Source organism: Petromyzon marinus, chromosome 1, assembly GCF_048934315.1.
Source record: "Petromyzon marinus isolate PM22_M1 ecotype Great Lakes invasive population chromosome 1, UKy_Petmar_22M1.pri1.0, whole genome shotgun sequence".
NCBI classification, from domain to species: Eukaryota; Metazoa; Chordata; class Hyperoartia; order Petromyzontiformes; family Petromyzontidae; genus Petromyzon; species Petromyzon marinus.
Genome location: NC_133667.1, coordinates 33,555,167 through 33,567,992, shown reverse-complemented (window position 1 = coordinate 33,567,992; position 12,826 = coordinate 33,555,167). Strand labels below are relative to the sequence as shown.

The window sequence follows — 12,826 nt, the reverse complement described above, 5'->3', positions numbered from 1 at the left end:
AGTTGTGACGTCACGCGAGCTCGTGACCTTCAAGAAGTGTGACGTCACGTGAGCGCGATGGCTTCCAAGCTATGACGTCACGTGAGCGCCGCCATTGCATAAAATTCGCTTTGGCGATCTCGCGTCATAACTCAGAGAGACTCGAGGATCGCCTGTTGTTATCGTGCGCGCTGTGACGCGTTTACGTTCCCCCCCCCTCTCCCCAACCCCGGCGTTGCGCATCCGTGCGTCACGACTCCATCGAATTATCGCGCTTCTCGATGAACTCGTGCGCGGTGACGTAAAACCACGGCGGGTGCGGTTTCGGCGTCACCGCGTCGCTTGCGGGTCGCGCGCGGTGACGTCATCGCGCAAAGGACCCCCACCACCCTCAACCACCACCACGACGACTGTCACACCACGAGCGTCGACCGGCAAAGATGAGCGGCGCGGCTCTCTCCTCTCTCTTCGCCGACTACAGGGGCATGGCGGACTCGGTGGCCGACAAGCTGGTGGGCTACAGCAAGGACGACGGTGGCTGGCGAGTCGCCAAGTCCAACGTGAGTTTTGCGCGGCGTTGCTATTGAGATTGAAGCCCCTCCTCCCCTTGTGACCTGGGCTGCGTAACCTCCACCGTATGTTGAACTTCTTTCGCACCGTACGTGGCCAACCGTGCTGATCGGATGATTAGTATTTCATGGGCGCCGGGTCGAGAGGAGGAGATCAGCGTGCATGCTTAGGTCTGGTGTCACAGTGTCCAGGGTCTAAGGTTACAAATAGGTGGGATCTGTCAAGTCCAGCTGTCAAGTTGAGGTGTGGTAGGGTTCGGGACCAGGGTTTGAGTCGTCACGTTTCTTCTCGATGCAAGGTGCAGGGATGGAAGGGTTTAGGTCTGGGGTTAAGGTCCAGTTGTCAAGTTGACAGGTGATCCAGGGTTTATAATAGTAGTGTCCACGGGCTGGTCAGGAGATGTAAACCATGGATCATCTCCTCAGATGCCCTGCAGCGCCACAGTGCATCCTCAAGATTTGGCAATGCCCAACACCAGAAGCGGTGGCCTATGCAGAATATTGGTCAAATACGAGAGAGGTTGGACAGGAGTCACGAATAATAATAAGAAACACACCGGTGGGCTGAAGAAATAACTAATTGGCGTTTTGTTAACGTGACAAAATTTCTTACTGATTGGCCATGTCGGGTGGTGGAGGGTTGCGACACATTTATACTTGGGCGATCGAACCCAAACGCCTTTATTATGAAGAAGAAGCCTTTCCAGCTGTTAATTCCCTCCACGTCTAGGGGTTTGACACGATATAAGATTGAGCTGTCCCGTTCCCTGTTTCAGGATGCAGGGATCAGGGTTAGCTGTGAGGTCCAGGGTTCACTTGTCATAGTAGTGGAGCTCCCCAGGTCTATGGATCTGGTCGATGAGAGTATAGGTCGTTGGCAAGACGTGATGACTATCAACGGCCTTGGCCACGATGGCACCTCGATCGACAATAACGCAATTAAGCCGGGGATCCAGGATCCTGGGTGTCATAGCAGAAACATTAATCTGAGGGCCGAACTGGACTCTCTGCATGCTTTTGTTGCGCAACCACACATTAACACACACGCGCACACGTTGCGTTAACCATTAAGAACGCTTTCGGAACACATCGTGTCTGGCGACATCGCATAGTGCACTAGAACGAAGCGCGCACAGTGACTTAAAAGCGCTGACAGAACAATTGTTGTTGTTTATCCCTTGGAAAATGTTGCGGCTGTGGGCAGGATATAGGTACATTACCCCGTAGGTTGCGACCTGCGGGTGGAGGTTGGTTATAGGTTCACCACCCATTGACTCAGGGTAAGGTTCAAGGTCGGTTGGGGTTACAGTGGTTGTTGTGCTCGTTGTAAGGGGTATGTTTAGAGTGGAGAGTTAAATGATCAGGTCGCAGATTCGTGCCGCCAGTTTCATCATTGGTTGCATGGTTCTTGGCTTGTGGTCCATTGTCCAGTGCCCACGTGGTGCAGCGATGCAGATGGAACTGAAGATCCCTTCTCGCTCTAAGCGACGCCTCGGTTTCCGTGTTTTGAAACCACGCCACAAAAACGGAGCTGCGCCGAGTCTCCAACCCGTGTTAATAGCCACGACACCCACGACACTCCAGTATTTTCGCCGAAGATGTTGTCATGGCAATGAGTTTGCAGAGACGAATTGACTTCTGTAGGTGGCGCTGTCAGACCGATGACTCGCATCGATGATGCCTCTGGAGGCGGTGTCACCGACTCGCCATGTTCGAGCCCCTGCTGGTTGAAGGCTTCCCCCAAATGCGCTGTCACCTGTGACCATCGCGCAGCGTAACAATCCATCCCGCGCCTGCACACAAAGCGATCTCATCACTCCATCTCCCCGCTGGGGTCGCCCGCACGGACGCGTTCCATTTTATAGTTGTCATGAAATGTCTCTTCTCACAATAGGGATTTGAGAATGACAAGATGCCAGTTGCTTAGTCATGAAATATACAGTTCATTGTAAAAAAAAAAGTGAAAATGCGACGTTAAATTATTGCGTGGGGTAGAGGTGGCCCTCATCCAGCCCTACCTTGACAACATAACTGTAAATGTGCCCAGCAGTCACACACGTGTGCTGCCACTTATTTACGTTTACACGGCATTGTAAACGTAAATAAGTGGGTGTAGCAACAGGAAATCCACGTAAGTTCAAGGTCAGGAACTCATGACCGGCGTTGATATTTCCCTTTACATTTGAGAGGCTCCATATACCTTTTTTACGCCTACAGCCAGTGGCTCCTATGCCTCCGCCCTGGCACGTGGTGTCGTCACATGAGGCCACTCTGCCAGCCGCCAATGAGGGACGGCACGTGGTGTGAGGCCGGTGTTGCGTAATGAATGAGCTGTTCATAGCGCCTCCTAGAGCTTAACTTGTTAAGGCTGGGCTGCAGTCACTTTTACGTGAGGGGGTGGCGCTTGGTGAGTGAAGAGCCCCTAGGTTTTCAGAGTTGGACGCTGCTTTGCGTTTCTCTGGCTCGTGGGATGACCACGACAATGGCGGTGCAGTCACAAATGAATTGCTGGATCAGTCTGTGCAGAGCTTTCAGTGTGTGTGTGTTACCTACACCCTTGTTATATACGTGGTTGATTGTCGCTGGTGACTCGGGTTTCCTCCCACATGACAAACACACATGAATGGAATTGGCTAAATATCCCATCAGTGCAGGACTCACGTGAATTTTTTTTAATTGAAACTGAGGACTTGATAGTGTATTAAAATAATTAAACTGCGTTTGTCAAAATGGAAAACCATACTTGTGTTGGTAGATTAACAATTCAATATATATCATGGGATTTACTGTAAAATATGGCAAACACTTCATTAGACCTTTGCCAGTACCAAAATGTAATAATAGGGTTTTCCCCTTTTTTTCTGGCAACAACACTGAAACCTTTTTACAAGGATTCATGTCTGCATTAACCACAATACCTGCAGTCAAAATGCAAACAAAAAACATACTATGATAATATATGCATTGTCCTTGAAACTGATTGGTCCACACAATGCATATATTACCATAGTATGTTTTTTGTTTGCATTTTGACTGCAGGTATTGTGGTTAATGCAGACATGAATCCTTGTAAAAAGGTTTCAGTTTTGTTGCCAGAAAAAGGGGAACAAACCCTATTATGGCAAACACTGTTGTCTAAGGGGATTGCCAAAGCTTAATTATGCAACATGTTGCCTTGGTCTCAAAGATCACACGCAGCACTGTACGTTAATCTAAATGGCAGTTTAGTTTTCAGTTCCATCTTCTTTCATAAACATATAATGACGACGCAACAATTACAGCAGGCAAAGAACAACCATGATGCCTCATTAAGAATGATAGATAGCTTGGAAATCATTGTAATTATGGTGCTAATTTGCAATATGTAAATATGGCTAATTGACGTTTAGAATAAAACTGCCTGGTTAGAATGTTTCCACCCAGCAGACTTTTAGGCATTAATATTTTACTGCTTGTTTTTTTTTGTATTTGCAGAAACTTGTTACCATATCGTGGAGAGCATCTACAGAATTTCCTGGCTACCTGTAAGAAAAACTACAACATGCGTGTACAAACTATACATCCTAAATTAAATCTTTACTTAAAGCTTTCGTGACTGCAGGAATTCATATTCTTTGGGTCTTTCGGTAAAGCCACGTAGATAGAAAAAAATATAAAAATAATAACAATATCACTATATTGTTATTATGTGATATTGTTATTATTTTTATAATTTTTTTTCTATCTACGTGGCTTTACCGAAAGACCCAAAGAATATATCCTAAATTAACTTTTAGTATTTGATTTCATGTTACAAAACATTACCTTTTGGATTTATATAGCCAGTCTAAATGCAACCTCGTCTTGAGACACTGCAAAACAGTGGGACAGGGGCATCATGGGGGAAATTATTATTGTTGTGTTAACAAGAGAAAGAAGCAGTCGGTCATTGGCAGGGAAGAGAAAGTCATAAGCCTGGATTTCAAGAGGGGACAGTGAGTCAAAAGATGGGATTGCCGGTGGGAGATAATTCCAGACCTTAGGGACAGGCTGAGGAGAAAGTGACCTTCTATTGATGGGTGACGGTGGACATTGATATGGTACTGTATTTTAATTTTAACAAGCATCACATTTGTATGTATGTTGGACATCTTTCACACCGTATGTAGCCAAACCATGCTAATCGGAGGTGCGGGGAAAGGACAAATGTAACACCAAAAGCAGTACTAAAGAAATTAGTTCAATCTAGATTCAAAATGTCATGAATACACTATACCCAAATTATATACAGATGTAGTAGAAACACCACATATCTATGTACGTATGTTGCTAATTGTAAGTGCTATGCGTGCCTCTCACATGATGAAATGAAAAGCCAGGGCTTTAAAATAATCGCGTAAACTTGTGCTCGGCGCCCGCTGACACCAGGTACAAAGGCGAGGGTCTACTGGAGATGGCCCCCGACGAGCTGTGGGAGTTCGTGAAGCCCACGCCTGACGGCCTCCGCGTCAAGTGGGATCGCAACGTGCGCGCCTTCCAGATCTTGCAGTTGCTGGACGAGGTACGCTCGCGTGACGGGCAACGACGGAGAAGATCAACAGCGGCTGGGCGAGCCCCTTTGTCAATCTGCTTTTGGGTGGAGGCCTGTCCTGGCTGTGTCGATCGTGGGGGTTGTTTGCAAGGTATAATTTCAGCCCTGTCTGTTCAGCAGATTGACAGTCACAAAATATTTTCTGCATCAGGCACACCACATCCATAATTTCTCTCGGTATGGCTGTGACTATTACTAGTCAAGGCGCCTACTCAAGTCGAACCAGCGACCTGGAAATTGATACACCGCAGAGTACCGCCACTGCACACTTTGATCACTTACTGGCAGTAGTTCAGACATTCACCATGAGGCTACTCCTGAAGCCATCCACCGGCTCGCTCACCAGCCGCGACATGGACGTGTAAACGTTGCTGACAAACTCCGCGCCAAACGAACGAAGAAGAATGAGAACTGATTATTTGTTTTCTCAGGAGCTGTCTGTGTGTCGCACCATCACCTCGTCTGCTGCCATGGGCGTGATCTCCGCGCGTGACTTTGTGGACGTGGTGCTCGTCAAACGGTACGACGACGGCTCCATCGCCTCCAACGGTGAGACGCGTGCGCGACTCACTCGCGAGTGCGTGCTGGGCTCAACCAGTTAACACGCCGGAGAGGCGAGATTGGGACACTGTGTTGTCGAAACCGGTGCGGAGTCTGCTTGTCTGGAATCAATGCTGTTGATATTGCGCACTCCCAGCAGTCCGTGCGGCTGATATGTCGTGTAGGAAATTATTTATATTTTTACGTGGAGATACCTGTGCAGATATATGAGGGAAGACGTATTGTATGCTTATTTATGTTGTTAAAACATAGTAGGTCTTATATGCAACCACTTGAGGGCGCAAGTGTCACAGTTTCTAAGCCCGCTTGCTTTCTCGTTTTATGGAATCCCAAAATTCCTGGGAACATGACTTGAAACTCAGTTTCTGGGGACAAAGAGACTGGAACTTCTGAATCCTCATTGATAACAACACTTTTGAAAAATATTTTGGTGACATCTAAATGTACATTTCTTCCTTGTGAAACACATCACCTGTATTATTACAATTAATTCAGCCTCACAATGATAATTATAAAATACTGAAATGAAATGGGTGAGTAGGGACACATATTCTTTATCACTGCGTGTAACGAAACAAATCAGTGTCAAGATAAGACATTTTAGATGGACGCTTCAGATGCAACAGCTGTGGCTACTCTTCACTGCAACCCTTTGTGGTTGCAATTACAATTTACAACTACTCATCTCCAGTCAGCTTTGGATGTGCCCGTAAAATGACAATCATATATTGCATCTCATTCTACCAGGAATGCATTTCAAGAGACACAGTATAGCTTCACATATCCCGTATATTCATATGAAATGTGAAGGGAGCGATATTTTAATGGAGCCGATTACCGCACGCATCTTTGTGTCTGTGCAGCGACGCATGTGGTCCACGAATCGTGCCCGCCCCAGTTGGGCTACGTCCGTGGATTCAATCACCCCTGCGGTTGCATGTGCCTACCCGTGCCCGGGTAACGCAGCACGAGCACTAGCATGTGCGCTCACTCCGCTCCCGGGTGCACACACACGTCGCACACACTGACTCGCACACACACTCACTCGCTCGCTGCGCTCCCGAGTGCACACACGCACACATTCCACTCCTGAGTGTGCACGCGCACACTCACTCCACACACACACTCTGCTGCCAAGTGCAACACATGCACACTCACTCCGCATGCGAGTGCTTACGCACACTCACTCCACACAAACGCACACTCGCTCCACACATGCGCACTCACTCCCACTGTCATTAGAAACACACACAATGACTCCACACATTTCACACTCACTCCTCACTCGAGTGTATACATCCACACTCACTCCTCGGTTTCTATTCATCCTCTCAGCCTTCTAGTTTAAATTCCACCATATCCTTGATATAAATGAAGCTGCTTTCTTCTTGAACTACCTCCATCGCATCTGTCATTTTATCTGTATCAGGCTGATCGTTTCCATGTGTGGCAACTCCTTTATCACTCTCCAAGGACTCGCCAATTACACTCACTACTGCTGTCGTTGCCTCTGATTGCTGTGACCCCTTCTTTAGGAGGCCCTTTTAAATACGTTTCATCCTAGCTTCTAATTTGATACAGAGTCTGAACCGCTTGTATTACCCACCATTTAACAGTAAAGTTTACGTGTGAGACTAGCTCTGGTCCTAGCCCTATCAAAGACAATAACCAACCGAGTTCATCGGTTAAAGCTTTCTCATCTTATTGAGAGCAGCACGTGGTGGAGATGCAAGAAGCGAATTTCCTGCAATCGCCGCATGTCCCTAACCTAACGCCGCCGACTTCCCACGCCGCTTTCCCGCCCTGCTCACCGCAGGGAGCCCAACAAGACGAAGATGGTCACCTTCTTCCAGACGGACCTGGGTGGCTACCTGCCCAGGTCCCTCGTCGACTCGTTCTTCCCATCCACGATGGCCGAGTTCTACAGTAATCTCAGCAAGGCGCTGACAACGCTCAAGCCATAACGAACGCCGCTGTAATCCTCATCCGTGCCACCCACCCGCTCGTTGGTCTCAACTCCCATCAGCCACACTTTTCACCCTTTTTTGGCCCTCCACCAAATGTAATAATGTCTTCGCGTGGCCTCAAATGCACGGTTGCATATTTTTTTATTGCGATACCATGGAGATCTGTGTGCTGTCCGTGTCATTATTTGTGACATTTTTCATTTTTGATTTGTCACTCTTTTAAAGAGAAGAAGATTGTTATTAATTGTCAAGGGCATTAAGGCGGTGGCGAGAAGCGAGTGTGGGTTAGTGGGTGGCAGTGCTGTCCGTTCCGTACTTTACAAAATGAATGTGCTGTGTGATCACTTAGGTACTGGTGGAAACACCGGTGTTTACATTTAACCTGAAGTCACTTGAATAATTCGAACCTGGTGCGGGGTATATAACGGAGCAGAGGGCACTGCCACTGGTGGCTTAGGTTTTAATTATGCATGAATTGTGCTGATGTTCTTGAACATTCACTCACTGCCCCGACACAGCATGGCTACATTGAGAAGTGAACCCAGGTTCAACCAGAAGCTGATGATGGCTGCTGTGGCCACTGCAGGTGTGGCCCCTGCAGGTCTACTGAGTACAGGGTTAAGCATTGTTTTCCCCACTGTACAACCGAGCCATCCTGGTCTGGTTTTGCTAAGTCAGCCCGGGGCAACTCAGGAGGTGCCAGGTTTTTTTTCTGTCACAACTGAGCCGTGCTGCTGGCATCACAAGCAGTGCATGCGCTACGTCAGACTCGCACGTTAAAGTGTAGTGACCGAAGCAATATAGGGCAAAAAACTATTAACCCCACCTTATCTGGCCCCAGGATGGGCCCGAGCCAGATTTCAGATGTCACGTGAGGCCAAAGTTTTAAGGTTTGGTTCTGGCTCAGCAAATTTCCAGTGGGAAAAAAAAAACCTCTCGTTTTTTGAGGGCCCCACACTGTGCGTGGCTCGGATGTGCCAGTGGAAGAGATGTGTATGAATGTGGCAATGCGATGTGACTTTTATCAAACTTGGGCCACGATATATGTGTTTGCACTGGGCCCGTGTCTATTTTTCCTTGCGCATGCATACAAGGTGCCCCAATAGGTGAGCACTTTGTCTCGATGTATATTTTTGTTGTGGTCTTTTAAACATTCCTGGGGATTGCTGCTGCTCGTTATTATCATTGTGAATACATATTAAATGTGTATACTATAATAAAAATTTAAACAGAAAGTTTATTAAATAATAACAATGCATTTTTGCATTATGTTAGGAGGAAGGGGGTGTTAGCAAAACTGATACGATTGTGCCGTTTTAACGTCGGTCGGTGTGGTCATGTGAACGAGAACTAATTATCAGCGCGCCTGCAGCGATAACCGTAAAGAATGTGTTTTAATGCATTGAAACTTCTTGTGAATGTTGGAATGTAAAATGTTTGTCACATTGATGGGCATCTGAAGTTTCATTTACAAAAAAAAATGTACACGGGTTAAACGGTAGGATGGGGGTGTAGATGCATCCATTTGTACACACGTATCGCAGGAACGCGCGATGGTGATACTTGCGCGGAACCCGTCATCCAGCAGTGGACACATCACGGCCCGATGATGCACGTTACTGGATTTCACGTGACTTCCTCCAGCCGCTGTGAAAAGAACAATAATCTGTGCTGGCATTGAATCGCGAATGGCGACTCGTCGATTCATTGGATGGCGAAATAGGGCCAAACTGTAAAAACACTCCAAGGGTGATGTCGGAAACAGGGCGCTTATTGAACGCGTGTATTGCTTTCACCGCCCTCGAGTCAATCCGCATTAAATGATCAAACAGTGCCTTGGCTGATAACAAAAACAAACTACAAGGCAAAACGTCCCCACCCAGCCACCTTCTCTGACCCCTGAATTCTGCCGTGGTAGTTTATACGGCAGATTCTCTTAAAAACTTGCTTGCCAAGTCACACACTGCCTGGTTTAAATTCCGCCCCCATCCCCCCCTGACCCAGAAAAAAAAAAGTTTTCACCTTCCCTTGCATCACTTTAAAAACACAAAAACTGTACGTGGCAAACACATGTGCAGCCAAGCAATATAAAATCTTTATTTTTTTATTATTTTTTGGTAACCAAAACTCTCGTTTTTTTTTTCTTTTACATCCGGCAGTTTGCGTTTGTGTTTCTTTGTAATTAAAATATAACGTTAACACAATGACACCTCCATATATACAATTGAGTGCACGTTTCACACCAGCTTAATGGTAGTTTGGTTCATAGTGGAAATATTTTCCTAAGCTGGAGCGACAATATTCCGCGTACATTCGGTCAAGGATTGAATGGTGATGAGAAAGGTCACACGATAGTGTGCAATTAAACACTTTTTTTAAGGCAGCAGACACAATGGCTTTTTTAAATGGAGAATACTTGGCTGTTTGTTGAGCAGAATAAACATCTGTTAACCAATAAAAACAGCCTCAAGGTTTGTTGTCATTGTGTAGAGTATGAAAAATCACGCGGCTATAACGCCAGCCCCCATACTGGAAGGTGTCACACATCACCTTCGGTTAAACGCAGCACGGCAGTGTGGAGGCTGTTTGTGCATCTCTTGGCTTGAAATGGGAGGACGTCCACCGAGATGGAGCGATTCGATCGGCTCATGCGAGATGTCTATTGCCTTGAAATCTGAGATATCCACGAAGAAGGTGGAGCAATTAAATCGGTTCGTGTGCAGGTGCCAGGTTGATCGTTACACTGCAGGATCGTGGGAGACGGCGGCAGCTTAGGGGAGGGCCTTCATCCAGCAGTGGATCGACCACGGCTGACAAGGTGACCAGTTGCAGAAAGCACCATAGAGGATTGTTTTTATTTCCTCCCATGAGCTAATTCTGCTCAGGATCACAAGCCTAAGTTACAATACACACTTTTTAAGCCAACGGCCACTGCCGTTTCAATCGCTGAGTTTAATCAAATATATTAAATAAAACAAAAAAATTCCCGCTATTATTATTTCACCATTTTTTTACCATCAGTCCACATCCGAGACGCTAGCAGCCTGAAGGTGGAAGAAAAAAATTACAACAAATGCCCTCCACAAAGTCCAACGCTTGAAACCGCGCTTGCCATAAGGTCAAGGCATCGACAGCTCTCAAGTCTCAACCCAAAACCAAGACGACGCCACATAGTCCAGGGAGAGTGAGCGGCTCAATTCAGTTCCTGAAAAAGTTCCCGGACATGCGGAACGAAACATCGGACACCGTGCTGGACACCACCCGCCGTACAAACCCGAAAACATATCGGAGAGCTAAAACCAGGGCTTAATTTCTCATTAAATATTTGCTGGACATTGCCCAATCCCCCCTCCCCTGCCCCCCACTTCTCCTTTGGTGGGGGGGGGGGGGGATATTTTCTGGAGTTCAGCCACAGACAGCTCCAGTTGAAATTAAGCCCCGGTTAAAACTATAAAACCAAGGCCACCCAACGTCACGCAAATGGGGCGCAGTGCATTGCCGCCACCCATGTTGCATTGACGCATTTCCCTTGTTGCGCCAACCATCGGTGCCAGTAATTGCAGGGTTGGAGGGTTCAATTTCACGCCACTCTTATTAACTCTCCCGGCTCGTGCTGCCCCCTGTTTAAGAACCATTCAATCTTCGTAGGTATGTGTGTGTGTGCGTACAAGCGGGCTTTGCGACGTTGTGCGAAGTAACTTAAAGATAATATTTTATACGTACACAGTAATATACGAATCGCCGCAAAGAAAAAAACGAAAATAAGAATCCTGAACCCTGAGTTACGGTGATAAAAAAGAATGTGTCCGTCAAATCGTAAAACTTTTTTGTTTATTTAAAGCATGACTCCCGTTTTGATTGAGCGCCCGTCCAACTCGTAGGATAGTGAGCACGTGCGTTCATGCGTTCATTGTGCGCGACACGGCGGCGGGGGGGAGAAGCAGCAACACAGCTCCAATGCATTCCCATTTATTTGTGATGCTGCGTTGGCAATTGTGCACAAGAGCACAAACAACAACAACAACAAAAAAACTTTAACGCATTCGTCGAAGAAGGGCATTTGCCTGAATATATTATTTTCCGTTCGCAGGCAGCGTTATTGACGAATGAGTTGAGCTCTTGTTGTTTGTCCCCCGGGGGATTACGAGTGACTTCATTTGCCAAGAGGCCGTGTGCAGCGTGGCAAGACCTTTCGACTTTACGGTGACTACGCGCAGAGGAGAAGGGCTCAAACTCTGGTGAACGTTACGTAAAAGGTGCAACGATTCCGGCGACGAATGTGAAATCCTTTAGGCTCGCGGCACACGCATCGAATCACGCATGTGCAAGAATCCCGCGTTTACTTTTTTGACAATCCGTACACCGCTGTATGCAATGCGTTTCCTGCGAGCCTCTCCATCCAGTGCCCTAGCACCGTGATCGGCATGGACCCTGGTGTGAGCAATGAAATGGGGGGGGGGGGCATGGGGAAATGTGCGATCGGTGGGGAGCAGTTCAGTCACACCGCCTGCACACTCGTCAGTACACTCGGTTGTGCGCATGTCCGTTGTTAGATCCACATTATTGGCGATGCTTTAGCACAAAGAAGTGCTGAGGAGGAGGAGGAGGGCAGCTGTTTCAGCTACTTAAAAGCACGTTAAAATAATGTACAACCCTCTATCGATATACTGCTGGATGAAAATGTGGACTAAACAAACATCCGTCCCTTCCGTACGGGAGAGAGCGTTGGCCCCCTCGTGTAAAAAAAAAAAACTCAACTGGCTGAAGACATCTGAATATATTATAGGAGCGCAGAGCTTGGGCAATTTCTGGCGCAGGCTTACCACCTGCCTGCTGCCTCCTCACCTGTCTGCGGTTCCTGCTCGCGCCCCCCTCTCACCCTCTCTCACTTTTAGAGTGAGCGAATGCTGTGCGGCGCGTCACGAGTTAAAATCGCCCATTCTCCTTATTGCATTATTATTATTATTACAATAAGACATCTTCTATTTCTCAAGAGGTGCTCCTCGCGCCGCCGCCGTCGTCATCGCCGCCCTCGCCGGCCCGGCGTAGCGTGACGGCCGTCGCGCCCTCGGGCAGGGCCTTGATGAGGTTCCACGCGTCGAAGCGCGAGAGGCCGCGGACGTCGCGGTCCCCGATGGAGAGGAGGACGTCGCCGGCGTGGACGCCGCTCGCGTCGCCCG

General features: G+C 47.6%; 2 protein-coding genes across 2 annotated transcripts in view; one reads left to right on the top strand and one right to left on the bottom strand.

The window, feature by feature from the left end:
- Positions 1-126: 126 nt before the first annotated feature.
- STARD5 (StAR related lipid transfer domain containing 5) lies at positions 127-10,107 on the top strand. The gene is made up of 6 exons (XM_032949947.2): positions 127-539; positions 4,023-4,072; positions 4,956-5,088; positions 5,550-5,667; positions 6,543-6,636; positions 7,496-10,107. Exons 1-6 carry the CDS (start codon positions 420-422, stop codon positions 7,641-7,643), a joined length of 663 nt encoding a protein of 220 aa, XP_032805838.2. The 5' UTR covers positions 127-419; the 3' UTR covers positions 7,644-10,107.
- The window catches only part of LOC116941895 (uncharacterized), a 66,457-nt gene continuing 63,350 nt past the window's right edge, over positions 9,720-12,826 (bottom strand). The window contains exon 25 of the mRNA XM_076067328.1: positions 9,720-12,826. Within this exon, the coding sequence (XP_075923443.1) occupies positions 12,636-12,826 (191 nt within the window). The 3' untranslated portion in view covers positions 9,720-12,635.